The 19,544-nt window shown below is 36.5% G+C and overlaps 1 protein-coding gene across 1 annotated transcript in view; it reads right to left on the minus strand.

Annotated features, from left to right (window-relative positions):
• Positions 1 to 3,892: 3,892 nt before the first annotated feature.
• The window catches only part of slc25a37 (solute carrier family 25 member 37), a 29,206-nt gene continuing 13,554 nt past the window's right edge, over positions 3,893 to 19,544 (minus strand). The window contains exons 2-4 of the mRNA XM_048210922.1: positions 18,500 to 18,728; positions 11,843 to 11,899; positions 3,893 to 8,214 (exon numbers count right to left, since the gene is read on the minus strand). Coding sequence (XP_048066879.1) covers positions 7,667 to 8,214; positions 11,843 to 11,899; positions 18,500 to 18,728 — 834 coding nt within the window. The 3' untranslated portion in view covers positions 3,893 to 7,666. The remainder of the gene's footprint in view (positions 8,215 to 11,842; positions 11,900 to 18,499; positions 18,729 to 19,544) is intronic.

A 19,544-nucleotide genomic window follows, 5' to 3' on the forward strand; every position in this document is an offset into this window, starting at 1 on the left:
TTTGTTAACCACAGACCTTACTTCAGGCGATTTAGCAAAAACACATTCAAAAAACCCATAGACTTTACGGCGTTGGAACCGGAAGCCCTAAAATGCTAACTCGCTTCCGGGTTTTGCCTACAAAAATGCATCATCCCTGAGTTACTCTATTGAATTATTATATTTAGCAAACCACTACAGATAATAAAATAGTACAATATCAGCATCAGAGTAATCAAAATGGCGTGGGGTTTTTATGACTCTGAATAATCTGTATTTTTTTAGAATAGAGATCACTGTTTTTCCATGATTCAAAAAGCAAATTACACAATCAAACAAAATAAAATAAATAAATGTCTAAAGTGTTATAGATGAGTCTAATATTTTTTATTATTAATTTAAAGAATTCATCATGTAAAAAAAAAATGAAATGAATCAATAAAATAGTTAATGTTAAAAATAAATTTTAACAGTCACTGGTCGCCACCTACTGGCATAACAATATAACAGATACAATGCTTATTTAAAGCTTAGTTTCAAAGGTCGTCTACTCATTTTGATCGTGGCTACCTCAGCATCTGTATAAAGTTTACTTTCACATAAAAATACAGATTATATATATATATATATATATATATATATATGTATGTATGAAGCCATAATGTTGAACAATATTGAACAAAATCTTTTTTGTTTGCTATAATGTAAAAATCTGAGTGAATTTCCTCCATGTGTGTTGATTCCATAATTTTTTGTTAGGGGTTGTAGTTGTCACATGGGCCAATAAATATACCTCTAAAGACCTATTATACAAATGTGCATTTTTTTTTATAGCAGCAAGTGGATTCAAGTTCTAATCAAACCACTTTTAAATTATAATAATTTTCATTGGAAATTTAAACTAGAATAATTTTCACTATATTTATGTCTCCAAACAATAATTTCATTATCATCATGTAACAGCTTTTGGATGAAGTGAACACAATAAATCCACACTGACAAACATTCTGAAAAAGTCAACAGAATATAACTGATTTTTAACTGTTCTTGGAGTATTACACTACCGTTCAAAAGTTTGGGGTCAGTAAGATTTTTTTTTATGTTTTAAAGCTCCCGTTTTTCGAAGCTTTGATTGTGTTTACAGTGTGCAATATAACATGTGTTCATGTTTCGCGTGTAAAAAAACACAGTATTTTTCACATAATTTACTTATCTGTATACCGCTGTTTCCACTGTCATAAAAACGGGCTGATGACTTCCTTGTTCTATGAAGTCCCTCCTTCAGAAATACGTAACGAGTTCTGATTGTGCCAGCGGTTCCTGTGTTGTGATTCGACAGCAGTTTAGCGCTCCTTGCCCTGAAAGGTCACGCCTCTTACCATAACGTGGAGATGCACGCGCTCAGTGTTATTGTAAACATGTCTTTAATTTTACCCTATCAATTTGAGCCGGAATCAGACCCGGTGATTGGACTGCGGGATGAAAATAACAGCGTTTCGACGACATGGCGACAAACACACTCTACAAACGCAACTCTTGTGTATTCCTGTGGGCGGAGGTTAGTCAAAAAACTGTTTTAGTGACGTCATTAAAGAAGGAAGTAGAGGGATGTAGTCCAAACTGGCCGTTCGATGTAGGCGACTTCTGTTAAATAAAATATCTCGCTTGGCATTGAACTTTGAGCTTTAAAATTTTACAGATTTTATTTATACTCTAACAACAACATTACACACTAACTAAAGTTTGAAACATGGGATCACGAAGAACGGGACCTTTAAAAGAAGTTTCGTCTGCTCACCAAGCCTGCATTTATTTGATTAAAAATACAAACAAAAACAGTAATATTGTGAAATATTATTCCAATTTAAAACAGCTGTTTTCTATGTCAATATACAGTAAAGTGTAATTTATTCCTGTGATCAAAGCTGAATTTTCAGCATCATTACTCCAGTCTTCAGTGTCACATGATCCTTCAGAAATCATTCTAATATGCTGATTTGCTGCTCAAGAAACATTTATGATTATTATCAATGTTGAAAACAGTTGTGTACAATTTTTTTTCAAAATTCTTCGATGAATAGAAAGTTGTGGCAAGACCATAAAGAGACATCAGAAAATTAATTCATTATTTTTCATCTTTTTAGGACACACAATACAATTTCATGATTTTTTTTTTTTTTTTTAAACATGACTTTTATTTTTTATTTTAATGTTTGTATCTCCCAGGATACGTTGCCCGTTTGGGGGTATAAATTAAGTGAAAACAGAATGCTTGATTGGCAAAGGTATAATGAATATATTTATGAATATATTGTATATCACTGTATAATATTTAATACACAAATTTCTAGGGCCTATAAATTATCAATATGACCAAAACTTGGCTGAAAAAACTGTTGTACACAATCTACTTCATGCCTTTTGTCCTCTGATTGATAGTTCATACTTAAGTAAAGTCTTTTTTGCTCAGAAATCTTTAATGATTTTTATAAAGTAAATGTAAAATAAACATTTATTGTTCTGAATCAACTTGGGTTTACTTGATTATTCATGCATATTTTTTTCAACATTTATTTGGCCATCTCCCAATTATTCTTCATTTGCAATGAATTGCATATATGAGCCATAAAAGCCTGATGTATAAATATGATACTCAACAAAAAACACATATGCATGCATACAGTATATACACAAGTTTGCATGTGTTTGAGTATCATATTACACACACACACACACACACACACACACAAACACAAAAAGACTTTTATGGCTCATATATGCAATTCATTGCAAATCAATGATAATTGAGAGATGGAAAATGTTCCCCAAAAGTCTGTTGTGCTATATTTGACATTTGCATGAATTTTTAATTTTTAACATAAACAAAATGATGCTTCAGTCCAGTAAATGTTTATCTTAAATTTACTTCATAAAAAGACTTAATAAATAAAAGTATAAACTATCAATCAGAGGACAGAAGGCATGAAGTAGATTGTGTAAAGCAAGTTTTTCAGCAACGTTTAGGTCATATTGATAATTTATAGGGCCTAAAAATTTGCATATTAAATATTATACAGTATTATACAATATATTCATAAATAGGCATTATACTTCTTGATCAACAAAATTTTACAAAGAATGTTTGCTTTAAGTTATGAGAGAATAAATTTAAAAATCTGGCTATAATGTTGAAATACGAATTGGCAAACAAGCATTCTGTTTCCAATAGATTTAAACCCCCAAAAGAGCGATGCATTTACAGACAAATTATGAAAATTGTAAAAATTAAATTCATAAAATTTCAAATATTGTAAATATGTGAAATAAGGTGAGTAGATTTCCAACTACAGGTGGTCATGTTGGTTTTAAATGCTGGCTGTGAGCTAAACAAAAAATTGATCAACAAAGTAACCAGATCTAAATATTCACAACAAAAACCCTTTCAATATGAAACCAAGAAATGAGACCCAAACTTTCCCTGCCTCTCCCCACAGCCTCGTAAATGTTTGTATCCTCCAGGATATGTTTGGCTACATTTAGGGTTAAGGCATGAAGACATTTTTTTCACAGGAAAATCATTTAAATGTCTTTTTGGTGATCAAAGTGGAGTTTTAAGGGATAAAATGTTTGACTACAGGGGGACTTTAATATTTCATATTTCAAAATAGGTTCCCACTGCAGCAATTACCCCCAAACATGACAGCATCACCTACTAAATCATGTCATAAGGGGCCACGGGTTATGATATTGCATTTTAAAACATCAGCCAAAGAAATTCATTAAAATAGAAAAAACTAGATATTAATAACATGTATATTTAAATTTTTACAATCAACTCAACAGCAGAATATGCTTTCATAATACATTCATACAATGGTACAAACTTCATTTTACTGAATAAAGACACATGTCCTTTAATCATTGTGCATTTTATTTCAGCTCCAGTGTTCCAAACTGTAGCAGCATTTCCACCAATCAGTTTTTGAGTCTACATCTTTCATTTTCATTGCAGTAAAAAACAAACAAAAAAAAAAAAACATTTGCGTACACTAGATGGCACTATCTTTATTAAAATCCTCCCACTTCTTCTACAATGTGCGCATAAAGCGGCCAAGACATGAATGTGTTCATGTTGCATATTGAGAGTGGCAATACTGCAGCACTTCTTTACTGCAATTAATGCGGCAGATGTCAGGATAAGACATCGATACATCTGTTTTCTCAAAGCATGGTACATAGTGATGATCATCAGCAAGACAGGCAAGATCAACATACACAGACCGAACGGAATGTTGTTAATATTCGACCCAAATGCAAAAATGAAATACGATTCAAAACTGAGTCAAATACAATGTGTATTTTAAAACTAGTTTTGCAGAGCAATTACAGATACAAAGCATTCAAAAATGCTGGTCCCAGAGGAAACAAACCCATGGGGTTTCCACCGTACAACATGGAGCCAAAGGTTAACGGAAATTCGTCCTTGGTCAATCAAACAAAAGGCTTTGTGTGGCCCATTATGACTAATATCACCACATCCATCATCTCAGTCGTAATGAACAGATACGCATCCTAAAAAAGTCAAACTTAAACACATCTCTATATAAATCTCAACACCTCAAACGCTAACATCATTGTTCCCCAATGCGACATTTTAAAAGGGTGACTAATGAAATGTCTAAGTTAGTTATATATATATATAAAGCTATACTGTAATGGTAATGTAGTGAGTGAACGAGTCAATTTCTTTGGTTTCTAGATGCTAGTTGAAAAAGTGGTCTGGAAACAAACAAGCAACTGAAGCACTAAACCAATAAGCATTTAATCAAAGGCAAACAAACAAAAATCTCATTGGACCGACGTTACGGAATGTCCAACCCTTCAGAGCTGAAACAAACAGAAGGCCGAGGACAAAAGTCCAAGGGAACAGGAAGTGAGAGAGGACACAGGAAAGGCACGGACCACACAGAACACAGCTAGCTGAACCAGTCAGCTCATAGTAAAACCAGAAACCCTCTCACACACCGTCCCATGCGCTGATGGGAATCTGCACAGGTTACAGAGATGCGGCGAATCCCCTTATGAACGCTAGCTGATGAATGCTAGCATGAAGAGGCAAATAAAACACTGGCGCTGTGATATCTAAGGCTGCAGGATGCTTTTGGTGTGCGTTTCATCTGTGGCTCCAATAACAGGACGTCCTGCATACACGCATCATCTCAATCAAGAGCTAAAAGTCAAATAAAATATATTCAAATTCAAATCAGAGTTGTCAAAACAAACAACTCTTACAAATACTATACACTATTTACAAATCTATTCCTCCACTCGCTTGACTATTGTGCGTGATTCCAGTGCAAATCCCTCACAGACCTTAAGAGCATGTCGTTTGCTGGGAACGAGAACTATAAAACCGACATATCGGGCTTCATTCAAGAAATTCAACCAATTCCAGACTGAAAGTCAATTTACCTCACCCACGTCATTTTTTTGTCCATCCATTTAAAGTCCACTCAACCAAAATTTCACAAAGACATTGTTAAAGTCATCCACATGAATTATGCATTTTGATCCAAACCTTCTAATCAAATATGGTAAACGGAACAAACCTCATTGGTTCTCGCACGTCAAGCAATCACGTTTGAGCTTCCGTTGACCATGTTTGACGTGTTCAGTGTTAAAAAATAAAAGCCTATCTTGGATTAAACCTCTATGGATTACTTATATGATGCGTTTATTAAAGGATTAGTTCACTTTCAAATAAAATTTTCCTCATAATTTACTCACAAAGTTTTGAAAATGTTGCTTGTGTGGACTTTTAATGGATGGACAAAAAGGACGCGAGAATGTTAAAAATATCTTCATTTGTGTTTCGAAGACATGACATGAGGTTGAGTAAATGAGTACATTATTGAATAAACTATCCCTTTAAATAAAGCTTTAATTTCGGCCCGATATACTGAAACTACACCTTCAATGTCTTGACATCAACCTTGTTTTCATTCGTAACAAATAAAATATATGCCATCTACTCTGAGTAAGGTCTATTTCTGGCAAACAAGGCGAGCTCCATTCTGAACGGGTGACTGAATCTGGAGAGTCATAAAGAGGCAGAACACAAAAGATATTCACAAACAGCTCAGAAACAGAATAAACCTGTTCCCAGACTGAAATAGATTGTCAGCTGTAAAACCTCCTATGTAATTCATTAAAGATTCCATTCTGGGTTTGGGATTTCAACTGCAGCTTTAGTGCATGGTCTTACGAGCAGATAAACTTCCAAAGCCGCAAAACCCACTGCATAGTCACATCTCATAATTATATACAAATATATATTATATATAAATACGCTGATGGCGGTCATGCCCTAAAACAATAAAAGAAATATGTTATCGCACGAAAAAACTCATTCATTTCAACTTTCAAATACCACTGCTGACGTAATTTCGAATACATTAGCAAAGGAATCCATACACCATGTTTCAGAAGTGCTTTAGTGTGATGAAATCAGGCAATTTGATTCAATTAGTATCCAAATTATTCTTTGGAAATCAAATCTTAAAATGTAAAGTGTAAAATCACATTTGGTAAAGCTAAATGCATGAAAACTGACTTTTTTCAGGGTATATGACATTTAAATGAATGTGAATGAAAATAACGTTTGTTCATTATGTCGTAAAAATTGTAGCGGCCAAAAACTTGGGCTGTGAAAATTACCTACTGTAATTCCATTGCTAACAGCCTCGTTTTATTTGAGTCAAATTAAATATAGCGTCTTCCCTGACTAAGAAAACGATGTTCTTGATAAAACGCATCAAGGTTTTTTAAAAAAGCAGTGTGCCCGATTTAAAATAGTTAGAAACCCAGGCAGCTTTCATAGATGATTAGGCAATAATAAGACCAGCAATAAAAACTGGTCTGATTATTACACAACAGAATTCAGCAATGCCTTGAATTATTAAAAATAATTACAATAAAAACAAACTCTCCTGAACCCCTGAAAAATGGGAAAGTCCAGAAAAGCCAATAAAATAAAAAAAGGCCTCATGAGATTGTTTTATCATTGAGATCTGGAAGCTTGTTTCCGCCACTGAATAAAAAATAAAAACGGTAATTGCTACTTTTTCCATCTCACAATTCTGACGTCAGAATTGCGTGATATAAAGTCGCAATTGCGTGTTATAAAGTCAGATTTGCGAGACATAAACTATAAATTCTGCCTTTATAATGCACAATTGCAAGTCATAACGTCAGAATTGCAAATTATGAAATGAGAATTGAGATAAAAAGTAGCAATTATCTTTTTTTATTTTTATTCAGTGGTGGAAACAACCTTCCATATTGAGAAGACGGCGTGAGTGCATATATAAATATAAATGCGAATCCATACACCATCACGCTCAATCATAAATATGTTACATGGGTGAGAATACAAACAAAACATCTACACATCTTTACCTTTCCATTTCCGTCATGTTTACAAGAAACGTTCTGTAGTGTGCAGCGTCCATACATTCTTGTAACAACATTAAACCCTTCCAATAAATTAATAGGTTAGCGACAAACAAAGAAGCTGCTGGAGTGTCTACTGCATATGAAACGAGTATCTACATTCCCCTTGGAGCCAAAGGCCTCTTCCAACATCCGCTGATCTTCACACTCACTCTTTGGATCGGTTGAACGGGCCTCATGTGGAACTGGCCTTGTGAGCGTCCCTCCCCAGTTCCTGGATGTGCGGCTCGTGTTGGGTCAAAAAGTACTTGAAGAACTCATAGACGGACCAGGCGATGGCCGTAGACGGCATCTGATAAATGACCCGAGCTCGGATGCCTTTAAAGAACGCCGGCACGCCGCCCAGCCGGTAAACCGTCCTGAAAGCGTTGACCATGCCGGAGAGATGTCCGCTGACGTGCGCGGAGCTGAGCGCCACGTTCTCCTGCGTGTTTAACAAGGTCTTGCACACGTCTAACGGAGTGGTGATGGCAGCGGACACGGCTCCGGCCGCCGCTCCGGACAGGATGTGCGTTTCAGGCCGGTACTGGCGCTCTGGGTTAAAATGTTCCTGCATGAATTCGTAAGTGATGAAGTGAACGGCCTGGAAGGGGATGTTCATGGTCAGCTGAGTGCTGTAGCTGCGGTAGAAGGCGGCCAGCCCTTCCTTGCGACTGACCGTCAGTACGCAGTCGTACAGGCTGCGGTATGGAGAGTTATACATCTGCATCCTCTGCTTCACCACTGACAGAAAAGAAAAAGACTGTATATAAATGTTATAACTTAAAACACTCATTGTTTGAATAACTCTCTGAAGAATGCAAATGTGTCTATGCTGACCGCTGACTGTATGCTTATTAATAATATCCTGCTTTTCCCTGCTTTGTAATGTCATTGAATAGTGCATTGAAGCTTCAAAAAGCACATCCATCCATCATAAAAGTAATCCATACAACTCCAGGGGGTTAATAAAGGCCTTCTGAAGCGAAGCGATTGGTTTTTGTAAGAAAAATATCCATATTTAAAGGTGCCCTAGATTATGTTTTTAAAAGATGTAATATAAGTCTAAGGTGTCCCCTAAATGTGTCTGTGAAGTTTCAGCTCAAAATACCCGATAGATTTTTTATTATTAATTTTTTTAACTGCCTATTTTGGGGCATCATTATAAACGCGCCGATTTATGCTGCGGTCCCTTTAAATCCCGTGCTCTCCGCCCACAGAGCTCGCGCTTGCCTTAAACAGTGCCTTAAGTTCACACAGCTAATATAACCCTCAAAATGGATCTTTACAAAGTGTTTGTCATGCATGCGTCGGATTATGTGAGTATTGTATACTGTTATATTGTTTACATTGATTCTGAATGAGTTTGAGGCTATGCTCTGTGGCTAAAGCTAACATTACACACTGTTGGAGAGATTTATAAAGAATGAAGTTGTGTTTATGCATTATACAGACTGCAAGTGTTTAAAAATGAAAATAGCGCCGGCTCTTGTCTCCGTGAATACAGAAAGAAACGATGGTAACTTTAACCACATTTAACAGTACATTAGCAACATGCTAACGAAACATTTAGAAAGACAATTTACAAATATCACTAAAAATATCATGTTATCATGGATCATGTCAGTTATTATTGCTCCATCTGCCATTTTTCGCTGTTGTTCTTGCTTGCTTACCTAGTCTGATGATTCAGCTGTGCACAGATCCAGACGTTAATACTGGCTGCCCTTGTGTAATGCCTTGAACATGGGCTGGCATATGCAAATATTGGGGGCGTACATATTAATGATACCGACTGTTACGTAACAGTCGGTGTTATGTTGAGATTCGCCTGTTCTTCTGAGGTCTTTTAAACAAATGAGATTTATATAAGAAGGAGGAAACAATGGAGTTTGAGACTCACTGTATGTCATTTCCATGTACTGAACTCTTGTTATTCAACTATGCCGAGGAATATTCAATTTTTCATTCGAGGGCACCTTTAAAACTTTACAAACTGTAAACACTGGCTTCTGGAACATACGCACATTCACAGGAGAGTTATGTGGTTTTCGCTAGAGGCGTCTATTCTCATGTGAGCTTACGCTACGCCTACATCATACACTGGGTCAGAGGTCACCCGTCCAGTGAAACTCGACTCTCTCTTGAATATGCGTAAGGCGGGTTGCCTGAAGCCAGTGATTATAAAGTTTTAAATATGGATATTTTTCTTACAAAAATGCATCGCTTCACTTCAGAAGGCCTTTATTAAAGGGAAATCCTTATTTAAAACTTTATAAAGTAATATAAAGTAAAGCGACAGCCATACGCATTCGACGTATGTCCAAAAAGAGTTAACTTCCACGACATAGTACACAATGTCATGACGTACTACGTGTTATAACGTAGGACATGCCGTAACGTCATGGAAGTTAACTTATGGTTATGGCTGTTGTTCCGGAAGCTCGTTATTTTACTTTATAGTATACAAGTTTTAAATAAGGATTTTTGTCTTACACAAATGCATTGATTTGTTTCAGAAGGTAAGTTTGATGATTGATGGATGCACTTTTTTGGACTTCAAAAACTCCCATTATAAAGCTTGGGTGAGCCAGAATATTTTTAATATAACTCTGATTGTGTCTGGCTGAAAGAAGAAAGTCATATACACCTATGATGACTTAAGGAGGAGTAAATTATGGGGTAATTTTCATTTTTGAGTGAACTAACCCTTTAACCCACTGGAGTCATATGTGGATTACTTTTATGATGGATGGATGCGCATTTGGAGATGGAGCTTCAAAAACTTGGGCGCCATTCAATCCCATTACAAAGCTGGAAGGGGCAAGGATATTATGTGATATAACTCTGATTGTGTTCAGCTGAAAAAGGAAGTCATATACACAAAGGATGGCTTGAGGGTGAGTAAATTATGGATTTTAAAAATATAAAAATTGTGTTTTTGTCAACTGAATGTTTTTTATTTTCAGGAAGACGTTTCATCAGCTAAACAACTGGATTGTTAAAAAGCAGTAAAATGCATTGATCACACTGTACTTCTGTCTCTCACAGCCTCATTTACATTCATGTCAAAAATAAATTGCAAAATAACAGTTCAAAATAAGAGTCCCTATGTATTTTGGGCTTGTTTATAATTAAAAGTCCTTTATTATGCATATTTTTGTCTGGTTATTATTGGTTGCAAAATAATCTTTACCAGTCATTTGATTCAATGTTTAGAGTATACATAATATATTATAAACATATTCCATAATTTTTAAATAAATACAGTTTGTAGCAGAAAAATAAAAAAAGTGTACATTTTGTATTCAAATAAATTAAATAATTTTGCTTGTAACAGCACAGACACTAGTGCTTGGGTATTGTTATATTATATGAACCGTTCTGGTTGGCTGGTTCACAGAAGTGGCCTCTACTGACAGCCTTATTGGGATATAATATATATTAGGATGCACATTTTATGTTTTGTGTAAATATTTTGTGAAATTCTGAATTATTTTTTTTATCATATCTACTAGTATTATACTGAAATCAGCCATTAAAAACTCACATTAGTCGACCATAGAGTGCTGCAGGGATTACATAATCTGTAGGCCAAAACCCGACACTTCCTGTTTTTCATGGGGGTTTTTTTATGACATAAAATACATCAGTAGTACCCATTCATGATTTTTTAAGCTTTTACTCGTCTTGAAAAAAGCGGTTGCTAACAAGTGTCTAAATGGGACTACAGAGATTCCAGATTGGTCTACAAAAATACATCATGACTGCAGTGATCTATTGAAAGGCAGTAACACACCATCATTAAAAGAGTTTCTTCACAAAGACCACACATAGCCAAACTGTTTAAATGTAATTATTGTAGTTAAATTTTCAACTTACTACAAACGTTTGACTTTTCCATGCTCATTAAAATGCAAATGAACTGTATTATTAATTATGTATACAACAATTATAATAATAAATAATAAAAAAAATAAGAAAAATATTTTAATTGCATATTTTTGTTTCTATTGTCTAGACCAGGGTTTCCCAAACTGGGGTTCATTAGGGAACTGAACTGCAGGGGGTTTGTGAAAATAAAAAATAAAATAAAAAAATTAATAGACGTCAGAGGATCGTGAACATGGAATGCATCATTAAATTATTTAAATATTAACTTAAGTTCTTCTGGTCAATTCTTTTTGGGAATCCCTGGAATAAGTGTTTGGGAATCTCTGGATAAAAACTAAAATTATTATTGATGAAAGTGGAATTTCTTGGGAATAGTTTGCAACAAGTTTTCTTGAATGACCCCCCCCAACATATTACAGTATACTCATAACAGTATAAAGATTTATTATTAATAGTATTGACAGTGGAAGAAGAATACCTTCTGCTGGGTTCATGACTGCATCATGGAGGACAGTGGCAACACTTCCTGCCACACCTGAAGTGGAGAAAAGAAAAAACACTATGTACATCACCATATCCAGTGACAACATGAGAAAAAAAAAACAGAGGAACAGAAACTCATAAGCTACATTTACAATGTCCTGTTTTCCAGACAAGAGGGCACTCCACTTTCCCTTCCATTTCCCAAAAACAACCCTGAACCTTTCAATAGGGATGCACCGATCCTGTGCTCGTGTACTCATACTCCAACTCATTAAAATGCTCCGATACCAACAACCGATACCACGCAGCGTGTACAGTACAGTGCTTGTGACAAAGAAACACCAAAAACAGAGCAAACAGAGATACTCGTCTTTGCGAGTATCCTAGTAAAAATAGTTGGTTATGTCTTGAGTGAACAAACAGTTGAGAAATAATAGGCATTTGTAACAGTATATTGGATCCGTGTATTTGGTCTTAAAGTGACAGCAGCCTAATATTCCTGCTGCTGCTGTCTGTTTTTAATGTTAATCAAAGAACAAAGAATTCACTCACTGCTCTTGACTGAATGACGTTTGTAACTTTAATAAAGATTCATCTATATTTAATTTATACAACGAAGACTATGCAGTGTTATTTGATTACTTTATTCACATACTGTACCTGAAAACTACTGCTAGACCTACCTGGAAACCTGAAAAGCACTGTTTATTTCATTTGTATCTTTGTTCTATTGTATTTATTTGTGCCATTTGTAATCGGATTATTTTTTTCTTATTTTATTACTGACTGATTACTTATCTTTAAAAGGTGCCATCAAACGTTTTTTTTTTTTTTTTTTTTTCACAAGATGTAATATAAGTCTAAGGTGTCCCCTGAATGTGTCTGAAGTTTCAGCTCAAAATACCCCATAGATTTTTTTTTAATTAATTGTTTTAACTGCCTATTTTGAGGCATAATTAGAAATGCGCAGATTCAGGCTGCGGCCCCTTTAATTGCTCACGCTCTCCGCCCCCCCAGAGCTCTCGACTCTATCATTGCATAAACAAAGTTCACACAGCTAATATAACCCTCAAAATGTTCGTCATGCATGCTGCATGCATACATCAGATCATTTAGTATAGTATTTATTTGGATGTTTACATTTGATTCTGAATGAGTTTGATAGTGCTACGTGGCTAAAGCTAACATTACACACTGTTGAAGAGATTTATAAAGAATGAAGTTGTGTTCGTGAATTATACAGACTGCAAGTGTTTAATAATGAAAATAGCGCCGGCTCTTGTCTCCGTGAATACAGAAAGAAACGATGGTAACTTTAACCACATTTAACAGTACATTAGCAACATGCTAACGAAACATTTAGAAAGACAATTTACAAATATCACTAAAAATATCATGATATCATGGATCATGTCAGTTATTATTGCTCCATCTGCCATTTTTTGCTGTTGTCCTTGCTGGCTTACCTAGTCTGATGATTCAGCTGTGCACAGATCCAGACGTTAATACTGGCTGCCCTTGTCTAATGCTTGAACATGGGCTGGCATATGCAAATATTGGGGGCGTACATATTAATGATCCCGACTGTTACATAACAGCCGGTGTTATGTTGAGATTCGCCTGTTTATCATAATAAATTCAATTTTTAATTCTAGGGCACCTTTAATAATGTTTTAAATTTACATTAATTAGGCTAGTAGTTTCTGTTGTAGTATCAAAATTGTAATAGAGAATTATGATATTTCACTGGTATCTAAACATCTGAACCACTGACCCAACTGGACCAGTAGTAAAAACATCCTTAGCACTGAGCCCTGCAGAAGCCGCTCTAAATATGTGATGTGCTATTAAAGGGGACCTATTATGCAAAATTCACTTTTACATGGTGTTTAAAAACATAAATGTGTGTCGGTAGTGTGTACACAACCACCCTATAATGGTAAAAATTCACCCACTCCTCTTATTTTAATCCCCATAAATCATAAGCAGTGTCTCAGAACAAGCCGTTTACAGATTGTAGCATTTGTGGCGGCATAAAAGCTTAGGCCCCGCACACAACTGCCGACAGACCCCACCCTGAGTGAACTGTCCGCTAGGTTTATCTCCTCGCCAGAGCATTTAACAGCAGCATTCACGTAAGAAATGTATTCTTATTAAAGCATAAAGTTATTCAATCAAGAGCAGTGAGTGATTTTATGTTTTTCTTTTGTTGTTTGATTCATATTTACAGCATATATAGCAGTAGGTACTGTATATTATGCTGCTGTCACTTTAACAGCTTTCTGACAGCTTTCTGTGCTTCAGGTGTGTGCGCTTAGAAAACCATATATCAGAAGTTTAGACTGATATGGCTTTTATACGCATGCAGATAATAACTTTCATAATGATAAAGAACTGCAATGTCACGAGAGCATGGCCGCGGTAGAGATAATCAAAACCAAACAGATGTTTTAGTTTTTGGCAGAGCATCTGAGGCTAGTGATGTGTCGTTCTTGAACGATTTGTTCACTTTGAATGAATCTTTAATGTGACTTGGGAAGAACGAGTCGTCTCGGGGGGGTGATTCGTTCAGTCGCGCATGCGCAATATTCTATAGGTTCTGTACTGCTAGTAGTAGTTCACCTGTTTTAGTCAATGCAGTCTGAGCCGGAAAGAGAATTGATTAGTTCATTTCATGAGTCTTTTGAGTCTTTCAGAGTTGTTCCTAAATCACGTGACGGACCCATACGCTAAACCAATGTAATTTAATTTATGTCATTATGTCCTTCTTCTTATACATATATCAGACCAATATGTCAAGTCTGCCTAGGAAAAGCAATTATTATACCAGCAAACTCAAAATTGGAGTAAAAATGAACAAACTAGGCTATAAATACTTTGTATTGTAGTCTTGGATTATTATATTATAATATAGCCTAGTGTTTATGTACAGAGACAGTCAAAAAGACAAATTAATCAATATTTTATTTATAACAGGGTTTTATTTATTTATAAAATAATTAGGGCTGGGCGATATATCGCATGCGATTGTCACGCGCATTTCGTCAGTAAAGCCGGTTCCCTGATTACCGCTAAATCGCCATCACCTGCTTTCAAATGGAGCGGCATTTAATAGACAGAGCCGTAGTTCACTGACAAGCCTCGCAATATCACGTTCATTATCGAAGGCGATTCATCTGCGATAATGAACGCGATATTGCGAGGCTTGTCAGTGAACTACGGCTCTGTCTATTAAATGCCGCTCCATTTGAAAGCAGGTGATGGCGATTTAGCGGTAATCAGGGAACCGGCTTTACTGACGAAATGCGCGTGACAATCGCATGCGATGTATCGCCCAGCCCTAAAAATAATAACACACCACAGATCCTCAAGAAACAGTAACAAAAACATAGTGACAGAAATGTCAGAAATAGCGTATGGGTCTGTCACGTGATTAAGGAATGGCTCAAAAACCCGCAAGACTCATGAAAAGAACTAATCAATTCTCTTTCTGGCTCAGACTGCATTGGTTTAGCGTATGGGTCTGTCATGTGATTAAGGAATGACTTAAACCCGAAGACTTGACAGACAAGAGGTGAGGTGAGCATATCATAAACTGAAGACCCAGGTAAAGAATGAATTAATCTTTTCTGTATCTTATAGCATTGTAGTTTTGTATTGTTTGTAGTGTGATCAACGTTTGCGTTAGTAGAAGATGTGTTGGGGAAGTAACACGTAACATTTTAATTACATTTTGCTAAAATAAACGAAATGACTCAAAAAAAGATTTGTTTATTTTGCAGAACGAGACTCAAAAGTCCGAGTCGGTAAAATGATCCGAACTTCCCATCACTATCTGAGGCACGAGCCGTAGGCTCCGCCCTCTTCTGGAAAGCGTGGGAGGTGAGCAGCAACTCATTTGCATTTAAAGATACAAGCACGAAAACATCATGTTTTTCCTTCCACTCAAAAGTGGGCATTTACAACATTGTGTAATAAATGATCTGTGGGGTATTTTGAGCTGATCAGATCATTTATTACACAATGTTGTAAATGCCCATTTTTGAGTGGAAGGAAAAACATGATGTTTTCGTGCTTGTACATTTTAACAAAATGTAATTAAAATGTTACTTCACAGACACACTCTGGGGACACCAGAGACTTATATTACATCTTGTGAAAAGGGGCATAATAGGCCTCCTTTAAATCAAAGATAAAATATGACAGAGCAATAGAATGAACAGTGAAAATAACAGGCTTGTACAATACATTTTCACACGCATAATTAAAGGTGATACAGAGGATGTTTTCGACGACTGAGAATCCAAAGACTGTTAGTGAGTTTTTGAAATGAGTGCATGAGTAAGAACAGGGTTTATGCAGGTTTCAGTAAGTCAAATTTAAGACCTTTTTAAGACATTTTAAGACCATAAAGATTGAAATTTAAGACCTACACGACGCATTACCAAAAAATATTCAAATCAAAGAAATTCTGAAAAAATCATTTTATTTCAATGAATTCAGTCATTGAAAAAGCATTAATTTAATTTACAGATAAAGCAATCACATTAGTAACCTTCCACACACATCAATGTGCCAAATGCCCAAAACCTTAGGCCCAAAATGAAAATAGGCTAAAACAAACTTGCCCTCAAATAGAATAGATTTCATCTCATATTTATTTACATTACAAAACAGCATATTAATAGCCTAATAAAGATTGAACAGGCTACTCCAACCCATGTAACAACCAATGTAGCGCACACACACACACACACACACACACACACACACTCACACCAGATAATCCATTTTACATAGATAGATACTTACCTCGGGATAATTAGAGTATCTATCTAACATGGATTATCTGATATATGTATGTGTGTGTGTGTGTGTGTGTGTGTGTGTGTGTGTGTGTGTCCCGCACTGTCCCATGAACTGTGAGCCCAGGTACCTCGACTTAACAATTCCATTGTTCCAGAACAATGGTCCTGGTGGTCTGATTTTGGCTTTCATTGAACGTTACGACATACGGCCCGGTAAGAGTACGAATCAATTCCCTCTTTATAAACTCCCCCAATCCAAATCTCGCCATAAGCGATCTTGTTGGGCCCGCAAGAGAACGGCTTCGCGATTACTGAATCAGGGAACATCACTTGGAAGAGATCGCTAATCTCACTGTTGCTATTAAATGAGTAACGTTAGTGTTTGTTTAGTCACCGTGTGTAGTATACAAATCACCTCGGCTTTTGATGTGTCAGTCGCTCCAAAAGTACCCCGAAGGTTGTTCGACGGAGCTGTGATGATATTGCGCTGGAGACCGGAGGAACCAGGCATTGAGGAGGACGACGGCAGTGGTGAGGCTAATTGGCCGAGTCCGCTGAAGGGATTTTGCGGCTAGCTTGTGTTTCTCCGCTCTGGCGTGTGACTCCAGCGCCTTTACACCGCTTCACACCCAGACTCTCTAACTGATTTTTTTTTTGTTTTTGCAAAGTTTGCAGTGAGCCTCGTACCTGGAGCTGGGTACCGCTTGTAACCAACAGCAGAAATCGCTGTGATCTAGCCATGTCTCGTTGAAAGTACACTTTCCCATTTTCCACACGTAGCCGAACTTTAACAAACTCTGAGGAGACGCAGACGTATTTCGCGGGCAGGTATTGCATTTATCACGGGATTTGTAGTTGTATCACCGCGTATACCAACACCAATATACACCAGAAAGAACTACGACTCGCTACTTTTTTGCTACTTTGTAATAACTTTCAGCAGGTAGCGTTTCTGGAAATGGGTAAAAAAATTTAAGACCTGACTAAATGAAATTTAAGACCTCGGATGAAAATCTGGCCGTTTTTAAGACTTTTTAAGGCCTTAAATTTAAAGTTCAGAATTTTAGACTTTTTAAGACTTTTTAAGACCCCGCGGAAACCCTGAAGAACAAACCCCCTCCTTCACAGCTCATTTCGAGGGAACGCCTCCCAAAACTCGTGCACGAGTATTGGAACACGAGTGTTTACCACCGGCATTCGCTGTGTCGTGTTAGTGGATTCATTATGTCGGACTCACCGCAGGTAACTCATAATCTGCAGTTGTTACTCCTGATAAAAAGATTGCATGCGGCGCCTGTGGAGTGTGGAAAGTTACTGGAGCGTGCAGCCGCGCAAGTCTCTCACAAGGAACGTCATGGCAGTGATTTACAAGGCAGAGGGCCAATCGTTTACGCGATGATCGCGTAAACGATTGGCTGATGTTTTTAAGGCCCTACCTCGTGCACAGATGATGTATATTAATATTATTACTTTCAGTGCACCTAATAAATCGTCTTTTGTCAGTTAGTAAAGACAGTTTCAAGTAATATTGCAAAAATGTATAAAACAAAACATCCTCTTTAGCACCTTTAAGCATGAAAATAACTGATGGAAATATATATATTTGTTAAACAAATTAAATCAACGAATATGATTCATATTCTTTTGGTTTCTCTACCTAACATATTTAAAAATTACAAATGCAGTGAAAATACAGGTATCGGAAAATACCAAAAAAGTATCTGTATCAGCCTCGTTCTGGAAAAATTTCAAATTGTAAACCCTCGATCCCTTGCTCTTGGGTTCTAAAATCAGAAATCCATGGACATTCATTAAGATATCAGGAAATTAACCCCTTCTCCTACCGTTAGCAATGTGGCTGTTGCCACCATTCTGTATGATGTCACTAAGGCTGCGCTTGATTCGCTCGTAGCAGGCGAAATAGAGTGCGTGGGCGGGGCCGGCCCCCAGCACAGTGATATTGAGGCCCCTCAAGGGCCGAAGGACGCCCTCGGTCCGCACAATCCTCTTGAGCGCTCCGTACACGCTACGGTACTGAGCCTTTGGGTCCGGCTGTAAACTCTGCATACGTGTCTAAGAACAGAAAGAGAGCAGCATTTAGGGATATCAAACATAAAAAATAATAATATCCGATATGCAAAGAAACAAAATATATATTTACAAACAGGAACAAGACCAAATCATGAAGATCAGTTCTAGTTTCTTGTATTCTGATATCATAATGTTTTAACAAATTCCACAAAAAATAGATAATTTACAGAGACCCCTAAAAATAGATATTTTGTGACAGAAACAAAAAGGATAGTTAAATTGTTAACAAAAAAGGGAAGGAAATCCCAACAATATGTAGGCAGAGATAGAAGCGCCCATCTTTCTGCTTACCCAACATTCAGCTCAGTTATAAAAACATGCTTTGTTTAATGTGAATGATTTGGCACGAATCATCATAACACACACAGACTGAGTGGCACAGGGCTTGGTTTAGCTGAGCCAGACTTCTGACTCTCAGCCTGATTCACACACTGCAGCTTATTCTGGCCGAAAAACGCCTGCTCAGACATGACGAGACGGTCTGAGCAACAAAGTAAAAAATTACCACCTAGTTTTTAGCAGTCAATACTACTGAAGGGAGTACTGGCCTCCCACATTTTTGATGCAAGCATTTCAAAAATCATTTTGATTCAGAACAATTGGCTAATGAATGATTCAGAACATCATTTGTGAACCACTGAAAAGAGCTCGCTTAACTGAACAATTCACTTTCACAAATCACATTATATGGCTTGAGCATATTTTCTCTGTACAACTTCAATATGTAACCTTTGAAATATTTTAAACCATTTTATAACAAAAAAGGAGATCTAGATTGCAATTGCAACACACATATGA

This window comes from Megalobrama amblycephala, linkage group LG12 (genome assembly GCF_018812025.1).
Source record: "Megalobrama amblycephala isolate DHTTF-2021 linkage group LG12, ASM1881202v1, whole genome shotgun sequence".
Taxonomy (NCBI): domain Eukaryota; kingdom Metazoa; phylum Chordata; class Actinopteri; order Cypriniformes; family Xenocyprididae; genus Megalobrama; species Megalobrama amblycephala.